Source organism: Abramis brama (assembly GCF_963993115.1).
Source record: "Abramis brama genome assembly, chromosome: 5".
Classification (NCBI taxonomy): domain Eukaryota; kingdom Metazoa; phylum Chordata; class Actinopteri; order Cypriniformes; family Leuciscidae; genus Abramis; species Abramis brama.
Genome location: NC_139967.1, coordinates 14,561,543 through 14,586,795, shown reverse-complemented (window position 1 = coordinate 14,586,795; position 25,253 = coordinate 14,561,543). Strand labels below are relative to the sequence as shown.

General features: G+C 36.6%; 3 protein-coding genes across 5 annotated transcripts; 1 reads left to right on the top strand and 2 right to left on the bottom strand.

Annotated features, from left to right (window-relative positions):
- Window positions 1-256: 256 nt before the first annotated feature.
- On the bottom strand, window positions 257-2,351 carry gabarapa (GABA(A) receptor-associated protein a). The gene is made up of 4 exons (XM_084113842.1): window positions 2,138-2,351; window positions 1,360-1,438; window positions 1,142-1,260; window positions 257-979 (listed from the first exon to the last, which is right to left on the bottom strand). The coding sequence occupies exons 1-4, from the start codon at window positions 2,225-2,227 to the stop codon at window positions 899-901; spliced, it is 369 nt and encodes a 122-aa protein (XP_083969968.1). The 5' UTR covers window positions 2,228-2,351; the 3' UTR covers window positions 257-898.
- ctdnep1a (CTD nuclear envelope phosphatase 1a) lies at window positions 2,314-11,489 on the bottom strand. 2 transcript variants are annotated; one of them, XM_084113841.1, is made up of 8 exons: window positions 10,866-11,489; window positions 8,996-9,062; window positions 8,420-8,538; window positions 7,095-7,166; window positions 6,832-6,948; window positions 6,592-6,703; window positions 6,308-6,392; window positions 2,314-2,444 (listed from the first exon to the last, which is right to left on the bottom strand). In XM_084113841.1, exons 1-8 carry the CDS (start codon window positions 10,968-10,970, stop codon window positions 2,408-2,410), a joined length of 714 nt encoding a protein of 237 aa, XP_083969967.1. In that variant the 5' UTR covers window positions 10,971-11,489; the 3' UTR covers window positions 2,314-2,407. The 2 variants fall into 2 exon arrangements, with proteins under 2 accessions (XP_083969967.1, XP_083969966.1); XM_084113840.1 differs by lacking the exon at window positions 2,314-2,444 and adding an exon at window positions 4,133-5,364.
- A 1,105-nt stretch (window positions 11,490-12,594) lies between these two features.
- pdha1a (pyruvate dehydrogenase E1 subunit alpha 1a) lies at window positions 12,595-24,509 on the top strand. Of its 2 annotated transcripts, XM_084115058.1 has the most exons (12): window positions 12,608-12,753; window positions 14,247-14,267; window positions 16,938-17,006; window positions 19,157-19,330; window positions 19,493-19,619; window positions 19,868-19,959; window positions 21,295-21,387; window positions 21,617-21,772; window positions 21,885-21,956; window positions 22,196-22,263; window positions 22,936-23,044; window positions 23,244-24,509. In XM_084115058.1, exons 1-12 carry the CDS (start codon window positions 12,697-12,699, stop codon window positions 23,406-23,408), a joined length of 1,203 nt encoding a protein of 400 aa, XP_083971184.1. In that variant the 5' UTR covers window positions 12,608-12,696; the 3' UTR covers window positions 23,409-24,509. The 2 variants fall into 2 exon arrangements, with proteins under 2 accessions (XP_083971185.1, XP_083971184.1); XM_084115059.1 differs by lacking the exon at window positions 14,247-14,267 and having other exon boundaries at window positions 12,595-12,753.
- Window positions 24,510-25,253: the final 744 nt, after the last annotated feature.

Sequence of the window (25,253 nt, the reverse complement as noted above, 5' to 3'; positions counted from 1 at the left end):
TTGTTACATGGCCATCTTATCTCATGTTGTTAATAACTTGTAAGGCTTCTCTTCAGGTATTACTTATAATCATTAGTGAAAATAGAATTAGGAGATCTGCAAAATCATTATTGCACTATTGACCAGGATCACAATGCACTTGACTTTTTGATATTAATTCATATCCGTAATGTTGTAATACATACTATCTATTATGATAGTAAAATGCGCAACAGATATTCTCAGAAAAGTAAGATCCATTAAAGACTCACACAGGTAGATTTTTACATCAGGTTTATAATGGTGGCAAGCTACAGATGGAGCTTTTAGGGGAAAAGGAACAAAACACACCAAACCATAATAAAAATCTCCTACAATATGACTCCTACAAAATAAACGTTTTAATCTTTTAACCAATTTATTCAAATAAACAGCAATCCAAACCCATTTCAAAATAATAATTGGCAATGATACACACTCACACTCATACACATTACATGGTATGATAGTCCAGTATTATCAGTGATTTTGGTCTGTGCAAATATGGTAGCTAAAAACAAAATCAAACCAAACATTAACGACTGTAGAATAGCAAAGTGACTTCAGGATGCATGTTGGTGCCAAAGGAAAGTGAGAAAAGTTGAAAGGAGAAGTGTAGAACATTGAAAAAGCTTTTACGGATATGAGTACCACTAATTTACTGAAACAGACCAGGACAAAGTATCAGGCCTAAAAGCAAGAATGAGGGCAGAACTCTTAGATAGGAAGGAACAATATGCAGGCAGCATAGAGTAAAAACAAGATTTCATAAACAGACAAGGAGGAGGATATGAAAGTGCATTCAACATGTACACTTTTTGTGAACTAACGTATTGATCATTTTATTTTAAAGAGGGGTATTGTGGGGCAAGTAAATTCGTTACACATCTCTCAAAACGTCCCCATAGACGCTTTCATCACTGTAGGCAATGTAAAGGAAAAAGTCTTCTTCATGGTGCTCCTAAAATACAGAAAAAGAGACAAAGAGTTTAGAAATGCTTCATTTTTATTGAGCAAAAACGTCACTTTCTCAATTCTATTGATGTAAACAAACAGGTGCAAAAGATGGAGTAAGCAAAATAAATTATGTTCAGAATTATCCACAAGAGAATGAAAGATGTACCTGGTAGAGCAGCCCCATAGTGGCTGATGTGGGAGGAATGACGTTGTTGACAAAGAAGAAGAGGGCATCTTCGGCCCTCAAGTGGATCCTTTTCCGAATGAGGAAGTAGAACTGTCCCACTTCAAAAACAAGAAAGTGTGTCATTACATTCACATCCTACATATTTTAATTCCATTCAATATTGAGCAAATTAATCTGTATTTTACAAGAAAATTAACCTGTGAGGTCAGAAGGGACAAGATATTTCTTCTTGTCCAGATCTCCTATTCTGGCTTTGGGAGCTTTCTCGACGATCACCTGTGGAAAACAAATCAGTGATGATGATAAAAAAATAACCAGTCAGTCATGTGAGAACAACTGCATCTTTCGGTAGTATCAAGGCAGGGGTATCCCCCAGTTTAGGGCTCATTCCCATTCTAACAAATTTCCCCACTGATATTTTACTGAGGACACATAATGTAACTGAAAATTAACCCAGTGTGAGGACACATGGTAATGCATCAGAAAACTTCATTTTCTAGGCATTTTGTCCGTGACTCTGTCAAAACAACAAGGTTCATTTGAATGATTCAATATCATGTGCGGAAAAAGAAAAAAACAATCATGTGCGGGATACAAAGCAGTTTACCGGCTCTATATTTATAATGTTTAACACCTTGATGTTTATCAAATGTCACAAATATTCAAACCTATATCATATATTCTCATAAAAAGATGTTAATTATTCTATTACTTGTACTTTAAACGAGGCCACAATTTCCAATTAAGACAGAAGCTAACTGACGCTAACGCTAGTCCTTTCATATTTGAAGGACAGCTTAAAAACATCGATGACAATTCATTAATTAATCGTATATATACTCTATTTCGCGTTTTTAACTATTTTCCCACGATTCCTCCATACAAATGAGCGCTGTCACTATGTTATTCCTCGATAGGTTTCCGTTATCTGTACAAGCAGGGCCCTGACAAAAACAACTCATTTGTCTGACTCACAGGCACTCTGTCCGGGTACTTCTTTCTGATTTTCTCCCCCTCGGACCGTCGCTTTTCAAAGGGATGTTCTTCTTTGTACATAAACTTCATTGTCAAGGGCTGGGAGATGTTAAAAATCTCCAAGAAAATCTGTCGTCGACGGTGTTTACAAACTAGCTTAGGTTTTTTTGACAACTGCGTCGGAGGGCGGAGGGATATCCAATAACAAGGAACAAGGGAGGCGGCACACGTCACATCACGTGACATCACGTCAGCTGCGTAATGACGTCCTCAGCAGTCAGGAGGCCTACGTGGCATTACCTGAAATCTAAAAGGTTAAAAAACAACAACAAAAAATGTTAAAGTAATACAACATGCTTTGTTCTGTAAGGAAAATTAGCATACCGAATGTGATGCGGTCTGCATCACAGGTGGCCTGGCCTGGTAATAAAAAAGGTTAAATGTTCAAATCATGCAAGACTTAATTCATGTCCTCAGGCTGATCAAAAAAAGACTCTCCCTATGAGTGCTTTGGAAAGAAATGCAAGCTAAATTTGATAAAATAGTCATTAGAAACCACAGACCAGTTTTAAGTTAAATCAAAACTAGTGGTAGGTAGATACTCATCAACTTACCCATCTTTGTAGTGAAAGCCTGCTTGCTAACAGTCAACTCCCTCTCGTAAGGGGACATGGGAGAGGGTTATTTAGGTAGAAATGGACAAGATATCAAACCCATGCCATAAGCAAGCAGGGAGGACTTGAATAAAACTTTAGGTTGAGTGGGTGCCTCACAAAGCACTATTCAAAATCATACACTCTAAGTTCTCTGAAAAGTTTATGCACTAAAATAATTTGGTTTCATTGTTACATTGTCTTATGCTTACACATGACTAGTATGTACACACGACGAGTATGACAGACTATCATGAAACCATTTACTAAAATCATTCCAAAATAAAACTAATCCCTCATTGACTACCAAGCCACCCAGACACTGTCCAGAAATAGTCATGGTTCAAAATTATTTGGAGGCAATCCACAAAGCCACAGTGAAGGCAACAATTACTTTGATGATGTCTCAGATTTCAGCTGTAAGTGGAGCAATGATGCATCAGTTAACCATCATGAGGTCTGCATAACACTATTGTTTTGAAGGGTGGCATAAAAGAAGCCACATAAAACAAGTAGCACATGTGGAGATGAAGATGACCTGCTAAAAACACAATATTGATCCTGTAGTGACGGGTCAGATGATACCAAGAGGTTTTTGACCAAATTCAAAGAATTGTGTTGTGTAAATCCAGCATTGCCTACACTTTAAGTGCTGGGCCTTATTCATGAAACACAAGCAGAATAAATTTCTGTATAAAGCCATTCTTTTGTAAATTGCTCCACTGGATTAACTTGTATAAGAATGGTTTGATATGATTAAACAGAAATATGTTTAGCTTGTTGTCTTCATAATGAGTGGTAGTGAAGCATTTCATCTGCAGGAACTGAGCATCTCGTTAAAATAATGGACAGAACCTGTTTTTCAGTCTGCTAAAATATAAAGCTATTTCGTGTATACAAGTTATCCAATTCAATTCAATAAAAAAAAAAAAGTAGATTGTATAATCTGAAAAACCTGAAATAAATTTATTTGGAAGAATGGACCACATCTATTCTTCATTGTGTGAAAAGTGGTACAAATCTCGAACTGCTTAAGTTTAAAATATTGGATCAATCTCTTAACTTAACATTACATTCTCACATTAAAGTTTTGACATTATGAAAGTAGCAGCAGATGGTTTCTTCTCCATTGTGTAATGGATTATCAGAAAAGAAATACATGTAGGTGGGGACTTGGTTCTATCCATCATTTGTTGATTGGATGAAGGCAGTTCTGAGTGTGAGCATCTGGTTGATTTTAAGAAAGGGGCAGGTTTTGAGCAGACTAAATTATTTGATAAGACCGGCATACGATCGTCGGAAGATTGAGTTATTATATTTGAATAAAAAAATTACGAGGTCAAAAAAAAGAAAAATGCATTAATTGTTCACAATAAGATACATTTTGAAAATAGGGTGAATTTTCATTTCATGCAGACTTCATTTTGGAGTTTCTGTGCTTTGAAATCAAAATATCAGACAGAAAGAAATATAAACCAGAATCGATAATTCAGTAAAATTAAAATTGGGTTATACTGTCTGAATACTTCACTGTAAATAGTTCAGCCAATTTAAAATGTAGAGTACCCCAAAAAGTGGAAGAGACTGTAATATCAGTTGTTGACAAAAGGCTCTATTTTATTTTTCTGTAATAGCAGAGTCCTTGTTGCTCAGTGTCTTTCTCTCAGTGGCTGGTGTATCCATATCGAGGAGCATCAAAAAATGTGTCCTCGAAATATATGGTAAAAACTTCTCTGATTTAACCAGAGGTTCCACATATGAGCCGTTTTAAAATACACAGAAAATTAATACCATAAGCAGTAATAATGGACTGTAGTTTTCTCTCCTGCTAGTTATCTCTACCACAGCATACTATTAGTACAACGGTATTAACAGCTCTCAGCTCTTAACATAGAGAAGAGGACCAGATACCTGAGATGGCAGACAGAAAAAAACAAAAATAAAAAGAGAGGAAGGACAGAAGCTTAGAGAGAGAATGAGTGGATAAGACCATGTGACCATTTGTCAGGTACAGGTCATACAAAACAACAAACACAGACAATTTAGGAAGGGGGAATAAGTGCAAATGAAGTGTGGAAAGTGACAGGTCGTTACAACTGATTAACTGATTCTTTATTTACCCCCCCCCCCCCCCCAAAAAAAAAGAAAGGTAAAATTGGAATCAGAAGCTTTCTCCCCAATTCACTCAGAAACACTCCAACATGCACACGTTGAATCCAACAAATAAGGCAAGAGTTTCCATTTTTTTAGGAAAACAAAATACAAGAAAAAAAATGCTGGCCTCTCAATATGAGTTTATGTGTAATAGCTTCTCCATCATGTGTCTCTCTCTCCTTTATGTTCTCCCATGTCTTCTCATAGCATTTCCTCAGAGGAGTCCATGAGACTAATGGGAGCTCACATGATGACAAGAGGCTGACAACTCCAGCGCAGGAGAGGCTAAAACCTAGCAGGCAGAGCCATGTAAAAAAAACGACGGCGACCAGAAGAGAGACTGGCCCTGACAGATACGATCACCAGAGCCGATGCTGGTGGAGATTTCGACTGAGGACGGAGCGAACATCTGAGGTAAACCTAGAAAGGGAACGAAAACACACTAAGGGCAGCTTACTGAAACAGTAACATTATTCCCTGGTTTCACAGACAAGGTTTAAGCCTAGTCCCAGACTAAAATGCATTATTGAGCTGTTTTAACTGAAAGCAACTTGCACTGTCAGTGTCATTATTTTGTCTAAGGATGCAAAGCAGTAATCTTTTTTTTCTAAGGCATGTTTATAAAAGCTACTTATATGTCATAATTAAACCAAGGCCTAATCCTGGCTTAATCTAAGCCCTGTCTGTGAAACCAGACCAAAATGTGACAAATGAAAGAGCAGTTTGATATTAGTAAGAAACAGAAAGATTTGAGGGTGACATAGTTGTCATGTGCAAAAAAATCCCAAACACTTTCTCTTCTGTTCTGCAGAGAAATAAAGAAAGGAAAATTTGAAAACAGTTTCTTAGAATTGTTTCTGTTGTATGTATGCCTACTGCTTGCCTCCTAGCTCTTATATTCATAATGTTATTTCTTTTTTTATAGTATAATACAAGTTTAAATCAAGAAAAGCCCTCAAATGAATATTGAATAGACATTACTTAAAGTTTTAAAAATCAGTATATTGTTTGTTTATAAATTAATTTAAATATGGCACAAATATAAAATTTATTTATTTATTTAATAGGGACAGTGCTCATTAATCAACAGTCAAACACTGTAAATAAGCCAGAGTTAGCCCTACAGGCTAATTTTCACCTGTTGCCCAAATGAGGACACTACAATCTAATTAGTAGCTGAAAACATTGTAAAAATGTCCAAATTATGTAATAAACTAATAAAATACACAAGGAGTCAGATATGTGTAGAAATTTGCTAACAAAGGGTTTTCAAATTGTGCAGAATTTATTGGGCATAAATTTTGTGTAGGCCTAATCAAGATTAAGAGGTTACTATGACCATGACTGAAAGAAAAATTCATACCTCAATGCATCCAACATTGGGAGCAGGTTAAGAAGTGCTGTGTCACTTGGGTCACTGAACCACGACTTTATAGGTATTGCATTATCTGGGGGTGAAAACAAGTTAAAATTACATTCATATTACAATTCATCACACACACAAAACAAAATCATTTTTTTTAATAGATGCACAATATTGATGTTTGTGTTCGTAAGCACAGGATCAGGATTACCACAATTTTAACATCAAATTTAGAAAATCAGAGTGGATGAGAATGTACTCTCCATAGATGTTCCATCTCTAACCTGGGTGACTTCGATAAGCTCCAGGCGAGTTGTCCAGAATAACTATACTGGAGAGATCACTGTGTACTACAGACAGATCTTTTATGTAGCTCCCTAGATCCAAAGTGCAGTGCTGCAAAAAGTGGGAAAGAGAGAATGAGACCCAGAGGTTCAGTAATTGAAAAAAAGAGACATGAAAAGCTATTTCCTAGGCATAATCAATCAACAAAAGTCTGTGCTGGGCGGTGCAGCGGGTTTTACCTGTCTGTAGTATCTTCTTTTTAGGATATCCCTGTTGTTATCCAGCTTATCTGCTACGGCTGATCCATATATCTCCATACTAGCTGTAAATACTACCAACTCATACCACTGACTAACCTGACATATACAAACAAGAGGACACACAGACATTAAAATATTGTTTTGTTTTTTTCAAAGAAAAACTTTTGTCAAAGGCAAAATTTATAAATAAAAAAATATTTTAAATTGTTTGCTAATTTGCTCAATTGAGAGAGTTCACTCACCACTTCTAAAAAGAAATCGACATGCGGCCTTTTATGGACAAAAAACCTGACTGGGTGTTTGTCTATTACCACCTGAAAAAGAAAGAAAAAGAGAGAGAGAGAGAGAGTTTGACACTGTTTGACAGGTGAGGTTGAGACAGAGATGCACTTTCTCCTACAATGTGAAGCGTTCAAAGACACAAGGAACCTTTACTTTAACAAATTTAACCATATAATCCCAAACTTCAAAGACCTGAATGAAATTTCTAAATTAAACTTTCTCCTGGGAGAAGGAGACAGAACTTATCTTGCTGCCCAATATGTACAAACATGCCACAACCTGAGGGCCAGTGAGTGACCGACACACAAATATATCCAAACATTGTGTTAAGTTTCATAACTTATACTATAGTAAAGTTATTACTATATAAAAACATTACTACGGTATGTGTTTTTTTTGTTTGTTTTTTTATTTTTTTTATTTTTATTATTATTGTTCATATAACTGTTTTATTATGTTTATATATATTACGTATATATTTTATTTGTATATTTTGTATATGCTTTGGCAACATTGTTTCAAAAACTTTCATGCCAATAAAGCCCCTTTGAATTGAATTGAATTGAATTGAAAATTGAGAGAGAGAGAGAGAGAGAGAGAGAGAGCTTTCAAAAAGAAATCAAAATTGAACAATTACTTTAAATACATTCATTCATGCTGTTTAAAAAAGTTCTCATTGTCGCTTTATTGTAAGTCTGCACAACCAAAAGTTTGGGGTCGGTAAGATTATTAAAAATGTTTTTGAAAGTCCCTTATGGCTGCATTTATCAAAAATACAATAAAAACAGGAATACACTGTGAAATATTATTACAAATGTTTTCTATTTAAATGTTTATAATGTAATATATTTTATGTAATTTATTCCTCATGCAAAGCTGAATTTTCAGCATTTTGAAGCATTTTTTTTTAGTGTCACATGATCCTTCAGAAATAATTCTAATATGCTGATTTGAATGATGATCTAGAAACATTTCTTATAATTATCAATGTAAAATAAAAATTATGTGGAAACAGATTCAGTTTTTCGGGATTCTTTGGTGAATTGAAAGTTTAAAAGAACAGAATTTATTTGAAATAGAAATCTTTTGTAACATTATAAATCTATTTACAATCAATTTATTGCATCCTTGCTGAATTTTTTTATTATTTCAGAACAGTAAAAAAGTGTGATGTGCCTCCAGTTCAGAGTGACATAAAACCTGCATTTCTCATAAAGCAGCTACTAAAGAAATGTAATTAACCATCCAATTTTATTGTTGGAGTGGTGTGTTTGTGTGTGTGTACCTTGAGGATAAAGTCTGGAGGTGTACCAGGCCTCACTGTAGGTCTAAGGACGCCATCATGGTGAGAGTGAATTAAAGTCTCATCCAGATCCAACACCAAGATCTTCCTCTTCACCGCATCTAAAGCAGCAAACAGTTAACATGCGCCCCACACAGTGAAAAGTGTGATTCAACATCCAGGAATCAAATGAACTCATGTTATGTCACGTCTACCAAACTCTCCTGTGTTAATATGATCTCATGTCTACAAGAAATTCAACCATGAAAAGACTGAGGAACTGAGACCTCTTCCACTCAGTCTCTCTAGTATTGATATTCTTAGCTCAATTCATAATACACCCAAACTATTTGTAATGCACTTATTGCATTTCTCAGTCTATTAATATTTTGCAGAATGCTTTACAAGAAAATAAATTATACCCAAAGTATAAGGTACTCCTTAAAATTAAAATAAATACATCGGTTGACTGATTTTGATACAACAGATGCAACATTGCATCCATCTGTGTGGTTAGAAGCTCCCCTAGTGGACAGAACTGCAAAAAAAAAACAGAGGTAAAAAGGCAAGGGAACTTACTGAGTCTGTTTCTGGAAACAGGGGAGAGAGGTAATGTGTCATAACGCACTGTTTGGTACTGGATTATCTGTGGAAGACAGAACGGTGGACAAAGACAGAGTCAATGATGCACGTTAAACAATCTAATCTTTTCCTCACTTCCAAAATGAACACTCAGACATTTAGACAGAGAGGACCGACAGAGGTCTGTCACTTTTCATGATCAATTTCTCTTTCTGATATTTCATCTTTTCCCCCTTCATCACCCTGGTACAAAACTCAGATGAAGGCATTGTGTAGCAGACATCTATATAGTCACTCACCTAGAACGGCCCCATACTGCCACGATTGGACTATTAATACACACCCAAAACAGCTGTCCAAAGATGTCACAGACGTGTAAGGCAAGTAGGAAAATCAGTGTACTGCTCGTATCTACTTAAGTAATGTGACTTTTATTTAAAAAGTAGCCTACAAATCTTTTTGTGTGATTATAATAAAACCTATGTATATGTGTAAAATTAAATTTCACTTAAATGTTGGTGAAAAAACAGAGCAGCATTAAAGGGATATTCACTCAAAAATGAAAATGTTGTCATCACTTACTCACCCTCATGTTGTTCCAAACCTGTATAAGTTTCTTTCTTCTGTTGAACACAAAAGAAGATATTTTAAAAAATGTTGGTAACCAGCCATTGACTTTTATAGTTTTTTTTCCCTACTGTCTGATTACCAAAATTCTTTAAAATATCTTCTTTTGTGAGAAACTCATACAGGTTTGGAACAACTTGAGGGTGAGTAAATGACAACAGAATTTTCATTTTTGGGTGAACTATCCCTTTAAGACAATATGAATGGCAGTAGCATTAAGAGCCATAAACCACAATAAACTGGGTAATCGGGCTTAGGCTAACACTCAACACACCACTTTTGTTGGTTCACGTAGTTATGAAAACAACTCGAGGTCATTTTGTGTTGTTTTTTTTCAGAGGAGCCTCCAAAAGACTTGGATGCGGCAAATAGAACAGTTTGAAAACTCTAAAAATACCACAGTATGCCACAGTGCGTGTATGAAATTATAGCTGTGATGAGGTTACATAATAGCTGTATTATTCTTAGCATTTATTAAGAGTTTAAAATTGTATTTATTTATTTTGCAAAAAAGCAACATTTAACAAAGCATTGAATATATTATTTTTACATTAAGGGAAAAAATGTGTATAAAAATGATTTTATTATGGGGCATCTTGCCAACTAAAAAAAAAGAAAAAAAAAAAGAAGCTTTTGGATAAACATATAGGAGGGGTCCATAGTCCAATGTAATTAGGGCATTCATCCTCATAAACACACTCCCCCAGGGTTACAGCGGTGCAGCTGAAGCAGGCACAATCTGAAACCTACTGTACAAAAGTTTCAATAAACGTTTTTGATACAATGAGCACGAGTTACTTTAACACAAATCAACAATTAAAGCTAAATATTACAAAGCTAAAGCACTCATATTTCTCATCATCTATTTTTATTAGTACTGATGCTACAATGGCCCAGCTGAATAGTGTTTGTTTGCACTGAAGGGAGGGCCATACAATCTAACAGCTCAGTAAACATATTCTCGATTGCAGGAATCTTCAATAAAGTGTTACAGTAAAACTATAGGACTGCTTTCCCTTAAGAATTAGAGCATGACAACAATATTAGTCAACTAAATAGCCTAAGTGTTACAAAGTGTCAAACATATCAGCAATACAAGTAAGTAGCTGAGCTTTTGAATATTATTTGAATACAGGCGCTCTTAAATAAAGCACAACAGATTATTTACAGGTGACAGGTCTGAATATAAAGAGAGCAGATAAACATGCATTCGCACTGACAGACAGATGTTGAAACTCACCGTTCGTAGATGCTTCCTGAGGATGTATAAAATGAAACTCCATATCCTAGACGTCACTCCAAGGAAGGTGCGAATCCCGAGTAAACACTGACGCGTCTTCAACATGCTGACAGTCGATGAACGGCACGACGGAGAATCATAGAAGAGACTGGCACCATCCACTAGAGACCAGTGACTTCAGAAGAGCTGGAACTACGGCTACAGCTAATCTGGTCGGCTAACCACTTCCCGCCGCTTCTTTGCTTTAAAAGCAGCGCAAGCGACGCGAGCCGAACTAGAGAAAGCAGAGACTCTGCTGCACTTGGACCAGCAAGTGTCACAAAACTGCTTAAATGTCAAACGTCTGCCACGCACACAAACAAACCTCTGCGATCTCAGGCTAGCTGGACTTGTATCTCATTGGCAAGGCAGCTAGCTCTGGATCTGGCGAGCTCTACAGCAAACTATCCCTCCTCGAATCGACGACTCTTGTGATTGACAGGTTCGATGTTAATCTCAAGATTTCAGACAAATGGCCAAGTGTGCAAAAAGTCCAATCAGACGCCATCAGATTCGTTTTAGTACATATCCGGGAGCAAACTGTGAGCCGCCATCAGTGCTATGGTTTCGTCACTTCCGAGAAACAAAACGTGTCCTCAGTGAAGCTGGGTCAAGAGAGTGAGGACAGGAGCTCTGGAGAAAATCTTAAACTGTGGAACCATGTATTCACAGATACATTAATTCATAATAAAACTTTAATCTGACATTATAGAAGGCAAATAGGGCGAGATAATGACAAAACATTTTTGATTTTTAAATGATGAGATGCCTCTTGTTTTGGTATTTATGGAATAGTTATGATGACATGGCAGAAACACATTGAAAAGCTGTATGTTCAAAATAAGTGGAATTCATGGATCTCCATTCTTCTCTTTTCGAAGATGCACATATTTAATACATATATACTCAATATAAACACACATGTTAGGTTTCCACGGTTTATGGGACTTACCATGAACATAATGATTTTTATACTAAACAAACTGTGTATTCTATCCTCTAACCTTTAAACCTACCCATCACAGAAAACTTTCTGCATTTTACATTTTTTAAAAACATGATTTAGAATGATTTATAAGCTGTTATAATCTAAGATTTCTGGTATTGCCATCCTTTTGGGACAAAAAATCCCTAAACCATACACACACACACACACACACACACACACACACACACACACACACACACACACACACACACACACACTACAATGATGTACCAATTATTTTTTATTTTGTGTCTTGGTTTAAAAACAGGCTTCTATCTGCTGACTAGATTGTTGTTTTTGCTGTTATATTGATGCATTTTCTGTGCTTCTGTACTTTCCAGAATTACCTAAACAATACAATGCTATACCCCCTGGCTGCAATGATAAATGTTCGTGTTAACACACACAAGTAGGCTAAGTGGGCCTTGTTTGTGGATCACTTACTTTCTGAAGTTTGATGCCTTGGTTAGAAAATAAACGTATTGACAAACATATTTTAATGTGAAGTAGTGTAGGCCTATGGCTGGAAGCAGAATACTACATTTGAGATAGTGATAAGATTGAGAAACGCTAGTCTTTCTTTCTTTCTTTCTTTCTTTCTTTCTTTCTTTCTTTCTTTCTTTCTTTCTTTCTTTCTTTCTACAGTCTATGGTCCAGGAATGTGTGCTCTGGCCAGCAGGGGACAGTATTTCCAACAAAAAGGTGCAGCGAATCTGTTCTGTTCGCTCGTTCGCTGGTCGGGCTGCTTTCTGTTGAGAGGAGGACTGAAGGAGATCATTTTCTGGTTAGCTGTGAGTTAATATTATGCGAAAGATGCTAACCATTATTTCTAACGTTCTGAGGGGCAGCGCCAGCAGGAACGTAAGTATTTTATTCCTTTGAATCAATATTTTCGCTATGATTAGTAAGACAAATTCACGGCTGTTTTGACGGCTAACGAAGCGCAGTCATACCATGTTGACCTTGCAGGGTACACAAGGCCCGGCTGACACCCTACTAGAGACACATTGCTGTTTAATTCGTATGTTGGTGCTGTTTATTTAACGTAAACCAGTGTAGCATTTCCTTTTATTATAGATGTAAATATAGTCAGATATCACAATTCTTTTGGCTAGCTTGGCTAGCTGGCTAGCTGCACAGGAATGGTAACGTCTAAACTGGTTTAGTCAAAAAGCTGTCATTCTAATAACTTATTATAAAAGACTATAACAAATGAGATTTGAAATGTGAATATGAATATGCTGTTCATAAAAATGGTTAAGTCGTAGTCAATTGCTTTAATTTTCTTTCAGTTGTAAAAGGTGACCTCAGTGAGATAGACAGCCGGTCTTTCATCACTTTCACTGACCAGTGGCAGAAGTCCAGATGGACGATGTTCTGTTTTATGCAACATTAAGTGGAAAGAAACGGGAAAACATGCCCTAATATACACTCTGTATTTTAGTATGGTTAGAAAAATATGCCCTCATATATACACCAGAATCTTAGTCATTTATATATGTTTATGTAGCCTATGTTTTGACACTCTGTCTGGCCTAAGTTAACCTAAACGACATTAATGCCACTCAGTCCTTGTCGTTTAGGTTAGGCCAGAGTGTCTACTTAATATATAAATGACTAAGATGCTGGTGTATGTATGAGGGCATATTGTTCCTAAACATATTAAAATACAGAGTGTCACCAATTTACCTCAGATACTTAAATTATATTGTAATTTATCTTAATTTTAATCCACTTAAATTTTTTTACAATTGGCAAGTCACTTTTTTTTAGTTTATACACTTCTAAGCTCTATTGCCATAGTAGAGTTTGATATTTAGATGCCGTTTCATGTTTTGTAGGTTTTTGGGGATTTGTCTTGCTTCCTGCATTTTCAAAGCTGATTTAACTCGTGAAAAATACTCCAAATGAGCTACACGTTCATACTTTGAGATGATAAACCTTCATTAATCCCATAACTACATTGTCCGACTCCTAAACATGTAATAAAACATCAGAGGAATTCACAGTAGGGGTATTTTTGGTGCTTCTTTTTTGCCCTGAGTCCTGATTAATTTTCCTCCCTGGATGGTTCAAAGCTCAGACAGAGTCCATTCCTGTAACTGTGACCTTAAGTCTAATAATAAACGATTTGTTGACACAATTAAATCAATGTCATTGTTTTGTTGGCACAATAATGAATGGAGTTTTGCAGAACAAGTCAGGCATCTTTCTTTTCCTTATAATAATTGACCCCTTATCTTCTGTCTCTTTCTCTCTATCAACATCTTTCTCTATACTAATTCTCTCTCACTCACTCTCCTTCTCTTTCTCTCAATATCTCCTCCTTACTGCTCTGTGGGCTGCCTTTAAAGGGAGCCGAACTGGTATCAGAGGTAAGAGATAGTAGTTTTAGGAATGGGCTTAATGACGACGTCCATCTGCTCTTTTCTCCGTTTTTTTTCTATCCTTGGTGGTTATAAACATGATCATTATTATTATTTATTTATTTTTTGCCTGAAATTATTCCATTACAACGGCTTATTATTTTTTTTTTTAGATGATCTTTTCTTCCTCACTTATGACTTTTAAGATCACCTCTTCCTCATTGAGTTTCCAATCACTTGTTTGGTTCTGGTGTATTAAACACGTTTTTGCTACATGCTTTTTATTGCTCATATACCGTGGCTGTTTTAGTTTGCTGTGCTGTGAGCTTGAGGGGAATAATTCTGCTCCATTTACCCAAGCTAGTTACTTACAGCTCACATCTTACCTTCACATCTCACACACAAACACACACACACACACACACGCACGTTAAAAGCACTCCCATGAAATGGAAAGTACCCATTTCCTTTGCTGGTTTTAGATTTTTTTTTTTTATATAACAGAGGAGACATCAATTGAAACCTGTTTGAGATATGTTGTGGCTTTCTGGTATTTGTCCATGTGACCAGCTAACCAAAGTGACTCAGTTTCAACAGTTGAAGTAGTGTATATGACTGTTGACAACAGCTTTGTCAATGGATACAATTTTAGTTAAGTCTGAGTAAATATGTTCAATTCATATCAGTGTGCATCTAATTTCTGAGGATAAAATTGTATATGTAGGTAACTAGGTATCAGCATTATACTGATTATTGGACACCTTGTTTTCTAGATATTATTGGTATCAACATTGGCCTTTGTGACCATTTGAATGTGATCTGACCAGTAGCCATCAACAGTTGTTTATTGCCTGTGAGTAGGTATAGTGTAGGTTAGTTTAGAGTTTTATTGGTTTAGTAAGTAAAATCCTTTTTGTGGTCTCTAGACACTTGAAAGTTTCTCCTTGCTCCTTGGTCTGTAAGCGTTCCCTTTTTATAGCCATCTAAGTCTGAACCTCTGGAGTGACGTGTGCCCTTCTTTTTGCAGTCCTCCACTCTCCGGGCCGTTCTGCAGCTCCTGGCGGTCCAGGGAGAATATGCTAATTTGACCGCTCCACATGACCATGATCCCGACCCCTGTTCACTCTTAAAAGATCCACAACCCCACAGCCCTTCAGTTTCTCCCCCATTAACACAGATACCTCAAAACACTTCTGTAGAACACAAAGCTTTAGGACACACCACCAGTGGCCAGTCAGGAGACTCTGGGTCATGTGATAGACTTCTGACTGATGTCGTTCCCACAGGTGCTGTAGCTCAGAAAGAATGTTATGTAGAACCGGTGATGACCAGTGGTTCATCCACCTCAGAAGAATTAAGTTTGGGTCCTTCTGTTACAGTAAGAAAATCAGAAAGAGAAAAACCTATTATTCCATTTATAGATGTTCCTCCATCACCTGCCCTAATTACAGCTAAGTTGCCTATTAACCCAGTCCCCCATCCAGCACAGTTAACCCCTGCAGTAGCTAACAGCAGCTCCGACGTAACCAGCACAGACCCCCTCACGTCCAATTGTCCCCCACCAGCCGGGAGCCTCCAGGGCCCTGATAATTCCTTCCCAGAGATCACCCTCAGCCTGGCTGAAGAGACTGCCTTACCAGAGCCACAGCTTGCTGTGAGTACTGGCAGCCCCTATATTAAAATGTATATACTGTCTCTTTCATATATACACAGCTTAACCCTCCTAATGGAGTGTTGCATGCCCCTTTCCCTTTACCCAGAGCACTTACATACTTCAGAGGTTTCTTCTAACTCTCAATGCGTTGGCCGATGTCTCTTCGATCACTGAACAGATTTTTCTTTATTTTTTTTATTTGTACTTTTTTTTAACTTTATTTGCTAATTGTCCCTGTTAGTTACCTGAAAGCAAAATAACTGTTTTGTACACAGCAGGGTTATTAAACTAAAATAATAATAATAAAACAATTAAAAAAATAGTTTATTGAAATAATAATAATAATAAAATGAACTGAAATTAAAATAAAGTATTTAAAAAAAGTATTTTAAACTTAATTTTATTTCAGTTAGTTGCCAAGGAAACAATAAGAAAAAGAAAAGACATTTAATTAGTAAAAAAACAAAAACAACTAATAAAAATGACAAAAAAAATATAAAATTACAAAAAATTTATAAGAAAATGGAAAATATAAAAGCTAATTCAAACTATTAATTAAAATTATTAAAGCATCGCAATGATACTATAATAACACTCTGCATGTTGGTCCCGCATCTAATTGTGGATGAATTCCTCTTGATGTGTCAGTTTATTACATCCAAACCTATAATCAAAGAGATGTGCAAAGTTAGTGCAGATTATACAATGCATCTAGGTCTATGTGTTGAATGTTGATTTATTGGTATTAGATTGCAGCTCTGTCGATATGGTTGTTGAGTAAAATTACGCTCTGGTGATTCAGGTGGGATTATTACAGATATATTTCATTGTGTCTGGGTTTACTTCCTGCTTCAGACAGAGTGCTTTTGACCAGGGTTGTTAACATTTCAGTTCCTGTCAGACGTGTGTGTGTTTGTGTGTTTCAGATGGACTGCTATTTTTTGTTACCATCTTCTCTTTTTCTCAGTAGAGGTCATATATTAATTTATTTTTTATTATATTTTATGTTTTTTTATGTTTCATAGGGTGCAAGAGTGGTGGTATCTGCAAGGACTTATGCTGACTTTACCCCTCAGGCCACCTTTGATATTAAGGTGAGTTTTATCAGATATTTATATATTTTAGTGCATACACTATTTAAAAAAATGTTGGGGTTAGTAACATGTATATATACAACCCCATTTTAAGAAAATTTGGGACATTATGTGAAATGTTATAAAAATCAAGAATCTGTGAATTGCTAAGCTGCCAGCATCTGTTTTACATTATAATCCTATGGAGTAAACCGTGTTTTCAAAAAAGTCCTGAGCGCTTTTATAAACGCTACCGCTGACGTATTTTTCTGTAGCTCAGAGCGTCAAGTTGAATAAAGTTAAACTTTTCTGAGAAAAAAAAAAACACCCTACGTCAAGCGCCTTTTTGACAGCTGACCAATGACAAGCGAGTAGCGAGACCTGTCGTTTCCATAATAACAAGAAAAAATGGCGAAGTTGCCAGTAGATGGACTTGTACTAGTGTTGGAGCACAAGGAATTATAAGCACAAGCACAAAACTCGACCAGAATATACACTATAAAGAGGATGTGTGGGCACAGATTGGACAAATGCTTGGTGTATCATCTACTACGTGTCATTAACAAAACTATTTCACTTGTTTACGTTAACTAATTCGTTAACGAATTCGTTAGAATAAATATTAACGTTCACTCAGCAACAGTTATCAATACCGTAACCAGCTGATAACAGCAGCTGTCAACAAATGTCACTCCCTTTTACCGGAACGTGGTGGGCATAGGCTACTGTAGCAGCAGTTGTTATAGCAACAAAAGACGCCCTCGGCTGCTATGTGGAACCAAACACTGCCAGCTGCTTCTTTTTTTACAAAAAAGTGCCCTTTTCTTGTCAAAAAAGACGGCAAGTGTGAACACGCCCTAATTCTGTTTAACCTTTATTTATCTCACAATGTTTTCACTGACCAACTTAATTGTATTTTGTAAATATAAACAAATTTTGATTTTAATGGCTGTAACGCGCTCCAAATAAGTTGGGGCAGAGGCATGTTTACCACTGTGTCACATCACCTTTCCTTTTAATTACACTCATCAAATGTTTGGAATAGAGGATACTAATTGTTGCAGTTTTGCAAGTATAATGTTTGCCCAATCTCGCCTGATATAAGACATCTGCTCAGCAGTCCATGGTCATTGTTGCCTGATTCTCCTTTTCTTGATGAGCCATACATTTTCAATAGGAGACGGATCTGGACCGCAGGCAGGCAGTCGGGCACATCCACTCTAGATGTAGTGTAGTGTAGTGTCTAGAAAGCACATGCTGAATGAGGCCTGGCATCTGAGATGAGCTCGGGCCCAGAGAACTCACCGGCATCTCTGCATTAAACTGATGAATAGATTTCTCCTTGCGTAACAGAGATTCAAGTGGCATTTCTTGATGCAGCAGACTGTGTAAAGTGAAATTGTTTCCCCAAAGTACTCTTGAGCACATGTGGCTGTATTTAACAGAGTAGCATGTTGGTTTCATGCAGTGCCATCTTGGGGCTTGAAGGTCACACATATTCAACAAAGTTGTCCTGTCTTGCCATACACAGCTTGAGACTTCTCTGGATTCCCTGAAGTTTTTCTACAATATTATGTATGGGAGATGGTAAAAGACCTAAATTATTTGCAGTCTTGCATTGAGAAATGTGATTTTTTAATCTTTTGACAATTCTCTCATGAAATTTGTCACAGAGTTGTGAGCCATGACTCATCTTTGGTTTCAAAGACTGAATCTTTGGTAGATGCTCCTTTTATACACAATCACGATTCCCTCATCTCTCAGCAGTTCACCTACTTATTGCGGGCTGTTTCAAAATAGTTTAACTTGAATATTCTATGATATTTTTACTTTAATTTTGCTTTTGTCCCAACTTCTTTTGGAGTGTTGCAGCCATCAAAACCCAAATTTGTTTGTATTTACAAAATACAATAAAGTTGGCCAGTGAAAACACTGGACATCTTTTCTATGTACTTTTGTCAGTTAATTAATGGATTCAAACACCAAGCAGCACAACCGTTTCAACATTGATGATGATAATAAGAAATGTTTCTTGAGCACCAAATCAGCATATTAGAATCATGTGTCACTGAAGACTGGAGTATTGACCCAAACTTATAAATGGTATTGTACTGTACATTTAACTGTATTGTAATTTATTTGAAAGCTTGAAAATGCACTTGTTTTGGTAGAAATGTGACTTGCACAAGCTGGAGGAGGGCCCACCACTGCAGGCTACCCTTACAAGAGAAGAGGGGCTTCAGTACTACCGCACAATGCAGACAATCAGACGCATGGAGCTCAAAGCCGATCAGCTCTACAAGCAGAAGATTATCAGAGGCTTCTGTCACCTTTATGATGGACAGGTGACGCATACATTTCAAACACACAGACATCATCTTTGCTAGAAGACTAGTTCAAAATGCTCAAGTTAAGTTGTGTTTTTATTTACAAAAGTAATTTGTAATTGGTTCAAATGTTGACAGCAAAGACTGAAACTCTTACAAGTGCATTGTGTCGTCTAACAGGAAGCGTGTGCAGTGGGTATTGAGGGAGGTATTAATCTATCAGATCATCTTATCACAGCCTACCGTGCCCACGGGTACACTCTCACTAGAGGCGGCACCGTTCGTGAGATCATGGCTGAGCTCACTGGTGAGAGCAACAAAATGGAGTAATGTAGTTTAAGATTTCAGAAGCTTCTAAATTATTTTTTCAGAAGCATTTTTCTTTCTTTTTTTCATATTTTTTTTTTCCTTTATTTAATTTCGATCTCTACTATTTTTCTGATATTTTTTCTTTTCTTTTTTCCATTTTCTTTAGTTCTATAATTGTTTGTTTGTATATCTATTTATTTAATCTATCTATTTATTCCCTCTTCTATGTGTCTGTTTCTCCATCAGGTCGTCGAGGAGGTATTGCCAAAGGAAAGGGAGGGTCTATGCACATGTACACTAAACATTTTTATGGAGGAAATGGAATTGTGGGAGCTCAGGTATTTGAAATCAATCAATTTGAGTCTTTTTTTTTTTTTGTTGAAAAGTGCTGTTGTGAAGAGTTTACTAAATCTGCATTGATATCCGTGTTATTTTAGTGTCACTGACATAGAATCAACTGTCCATTAAACATATTTTACTGGATTGTAATACTTCTACCCCTTTGAGCAACTTGTTTTATTCTGTTGATGATTTTGAAAAGGTTTTTAACCAAGTAAATCCAAATTTAGTTGTAAGATTTTTAGAAAAAAAATATTTTTGGATAACTAAACCTGGGTCTCACAATGAACATGGCCATAGAAGCTGGCATGGCATTAATACAAAGTTTAATTTAGATACTATTATAGTTACTAAAAATATTTTGAATCAGTTTTTATTTTCTTATTTTCCATTTCCACTGTAATTTTAGTTATTCTTTTTTTTTTTTTTAGTTGCAGTTATTTTAGTATATCAAGTTAAACTAAATTACTGGTAAAATGAGAAATGTTACCTTGTTCAGCTCCACGTCCGCGACAAACTTTGACTTGACAGAGCTTCACGACTTGACAGAGATGCCGCACTTGTATGTAACGTTGCTTTACTAGACAGATGAGCAAATGTACATAAAACAAATCAATGTTATATAGCTCAACATGATGAAATGTTACAATATGATCAGTATGTTATTCTAGCTTACTGCTAGTCTCATACAGCCAACTGATAGTGTAACGTTAGACCAAGTGAAACCGCTGCGTTACCTCACAAGTTTAATTCGTCAAATAAACTGACCTGTGTGAGTAGTATTTCAGCACTTCAGTATTTCAGTTCGGTAGAATTAAATGTCCTTATTTTTTTATATCCGCGGGACTCGCGTGTGGCGCTGATATCTGTCTCTCATTAGCAATTGCGATCTGCTTCATACCACAGTCAAGTTAAAAACATAAATATTTTCACTCATTCATAAACATTATTAGATCCATCAGCATGACAGCAAGTTCCATCATTCCATTTATCACTGCGTCATCAACCTACGCCTTTGTTATTGTAAGAGGTTAGTGACCCCTAGCGGCGAAAAAAATTACATATTGTAGCTTTAATGAACTGTTATGTTTTTATTACCCAAGAATGAGCTATTTATATCTACATACACATCTGCTGTCTCAGATGACGACATATTTTCCTGTCGGCCACCGTAACTTTTGTTGGTTGCAATTCGCAACCTCACCACTAGATGCCGCCAAAGATTACACAGTGCACCTTTAAAGTTTATTTTATTTCAATTAAAGAAATAGTTTTTTATGAGTTTTATTTAACTATAATAACCCTGATTTATATTTTACGCATGTGTATCCCAGGTGCCACTTGGGGCAGGTGTAGCATTGGCCTGCAAATACCAGGGCAATAATGAGCTGTGTGTCTGTCTCTATGGTGATGGTGCTGCAAATCAGGCAAGTCACTTCCATGCAGGTCCAAACAATCATGTGTTTACCCACTGCAAGTCCTAACAACCGATTTAGCTACTAACTAACATTTGAACACAGATCTGTCTTCTTTGCTGTCCTTGTGCTGCTTTACCTAACCTTATAACCATCTGAACAACTTGTGCATTATAACTGGTGCATGGCTGTGGCTTTACAGGAAGGTTTCATACGCTTCTACACTTTTTTGTTTCTGCAGGGTCAGATCTTTGAGACGTATAATATGGCATCACTGTGGAAGCTGCCCTGCATTTTCATTTGTGAGAATAACAAATATGGCATGGGTACATCTGTGGAGAGAGCGTCTGCTAGCACTGACTACTACAAGAGAGGCGATTTCATCCCTGGTTTGAGGGTACGATGCAGGAAGGACACCATCATGCTTTTACTTGTGTCACGATGCACATAGTGCACTGAAATTACTCTCCATGTCAGAATGTCTCCTTACCTGTTCTCTGGCTTTGTAGGTCGATGGCATGGATGTCCTTTGTGTGAGGGAGGCCACCAAATTTGCTGCTGACCACTGCAGATCAGGAAAGGTGAGCTCTGATTAGAGTGATGTGCAATTGTAGGGATGGGAAAAAAAGATTATTAGCTCTGTTAGGAAGTATGATTTTTGATGATGTGTTTTATGGATAATTCCACAGTGGCAACTTTACAATAAATGTTCCACTGGTTATGAAATGTCTGTTTCAGTTCCAGAAAGCAGATAAATATTCTCATGGGATTTTATCAATTATCTAGCAAAAAATAAAATGCCTGAAATTTATAATTATAGGGTCCGATTCTGATGGAGCTGCAGACCTACCGTTACCATGGACACAGTATGAGTGACCCAGGAGTCAGGTAATATCTTCTATCATCTCAACCAAAGTTATTGTTATTGCTGTTGCTCTGAGCACCAATGCACACACGGACGTGAAACTGAAACCAAACTTTTAGATACCAGTGGAAATTCACAATTCTCTATTCCAATTTTGATACCACAGCTAAAACTACTGGCTCAACTAATATACACAGATTCATACATGGTGCTTAAAAGTGACTTTTTGAAATTTAAAGGGATAGTTCACCCAAAAATGAAAATTCTGTCATTAATTACTCACCCTCTTGCACAAAAAGTATTCTCGTCGAACACAAATCATTTCTCCGTCTCCTTGAGTAAAATAAATCCGTCATGTTTATACAGTTCAGTGTGGCTCTCACATTATATGATGTGGCAGACAACTAGTTGTCCAATGCGGTTCTGTTCATTCAGTGCGGGTTTGTCAAGAATGCGGTTCTAAGTCCTGAAAATGTGCAGGTGTCAGTTCAGTTATAGAATGCGGTTGTCAGGCATCGCTGTGTGAACGCAAACTTATTAAGCGGCGCTGCAATACTAGCCATGAGCATCTGCTTGAGAGTTTTGTTTTGTGTGAAACATGATGGGAATTAGGGATGATCGTAAACAGTATCTAATGCAGTATCTTTTTTCTATTAGTGCTCATATGTGACAACCTTTGCTCTCCGTCTCCATAGTTACCGAACACGTGAGGAGATCCAGGAGGTGCGCAGTAAGAGCGACCCCATCTCCCTGCTGAAGGATCGCATGCTGAGCAACAACATGGCCAGTGTGGAGGAGCTTAAGGTGAGACTGCTCGCGCTTACCAGAGACACATTGAAGTAGGAAACAATCATTGAGATGGTCACAGTTGCACTTGAGTATGAATTTTCGGATTCAGTCTCATTGGCGAGTAAGATAGGGATTACTCAAGTATACTTAAGAATGTGAAAATGTGAAGCATGGACATTTCTGCAGTTTCACTAAACACTGACACCTTTCACAGGAGATTGATGTTGAAGTAAGGAAGGAGATTGAGGATGGCGCTCAGTTTTCCACCACAGACCCTGAGCCTCCACTGGACGATCTTTGCAACCACATCTTCTACAATGACCCACCTTTGGAAGTGCGTGGCACCAACCCCTGGACCAAACTCAAGTCCGTCAGCTAAATCGCCTTCTTTATCATCCCAAGTCCCCTCCACTTCCTACTAGTTGACCCTCTCTTGAAGCACACAGCAAAAATTGTCACCTCCAATATGGCTATAGGTTTCATAGACAGTTGTTGGGAAACTCAGCCAAATCTCTCAGCCACATTGAGACAAGTTGCCTCATTTTACATTTTATCATTACCTTGTTTTCTTGTTGTCTCCATCAGTTACAATACTGACCTTCACTATAAATTTTAAAAGGTTTCAGTACTAAACAAAAAATGCTATATTTTTCCATCTCAGAAATAGCATGTAATGTGTGAATAAACATGGTGGTATTTGGCTTGTAATTATTGGTACTTTCCAAATGTCTCCAGTGCAACTATTGCCTATACCCAGTGCCCACGCAATGACCGAGCATTTACCTAATGTCCATGCAGAAACACCTCCCATCATTGCTCTGTGCAGTCATTATATATACACACACACACACACACACACTTTATGTATCAGTAGAATGTGTTTTGGCCGAGGTGTCGGTGAAATGCAACAGTCTTGCAGTCCTAACTTGACAAAATATTTTAAGGGAAAATGTATTAACATTGATAAAATGTAAATCTGTTAGAAGGCCATACTACAAAAATGTTTGTGTAATATCTATGGGGTGTAAAATGGGATTTTTTATTTTCTGTCATATCTAAACACTTCCGTTCATAGGCTTTAAAGTGTTTAAATAAAAAAGTAGACTGGGAAAAGGTTAATAAGTTCTTACATTTGCTTTAACTCTCCTTAACTTTTATTTTAAACAGGGTTTTTGTTGTCACATATTTATTATAAAAAAATTGCTTTTGTTACAAACAGCGTTACAGGGGGTATAACTTCAAATTTGGCGATTCCAGTTTATTAATGGTTGTATTAATAGAATGTTAATTTAAAATCACTTGGGAAAAGAATAATTTTTTCAATAGATGATAGGATGCTGTTGAGATATTGAAGGGGGCATTAGGGACACAGGTTAAACAATTATGACGTGTTGACCAGGATGAGGAGTCAAAAACATCAGGCAATGTATCCAATGTGGTTTTTATACCATGAAACTACAAATAAATATTTCAAATACCATTTTTGTGTGATTGGATGTCTTTATGTTGTTCCACCACAGAGACAGTTGTGGATACAGGTCTTAACCCTACAAAGCCCACTGTATCATATTTGATACATTAATTTCTAAATAATCAACATGGTCAAACATTGCTGAAAAACCTGTTGCACAAAATCTACCTGCTTTCTAATTGATGGTTTATACCTTTTTAGTAAGTAAAAGGCCTTTTAGTATAATTCAAAAAATGTCCACCTTTAGGTCATGGTGAACTGTCTTTTTACCATAACATCTTTATTGATTTTTACATTTAAGTTAACATAAGAATAACTTTATATTCTTAGTAATATTTCAAGACGAACATTTACTTGATTGTCTAAAAATATATTTTTAGGGAAATTCTGATACAATTTTATGTATAACATTGTATACATCTTTTTTTAAGAAAGGTTTATTTGTCTCTGAATCATTATTGTATTGCAGTGTATTGTTTTGTCTCCCACAATTAAAACTAAAAACTTTTGATCATAAACTTAGACTATATAATATATATAGTTTCATTTCATTTTAAAAAAACAATTGGGGGGACCTCACCTGCCATTAGTACTCAAAGGGACCATGACAAATGATTAAATATTTTCATTTAATGTGGCATGTGAACATGAGGTGAGCACTTTCATTTATAGGATGAAGCTTCTTTTTCATTTTATCCCGTGCTATGCATGATCGTCACACTAAAAATAACTATTTGGAGAATTGGGTCACAA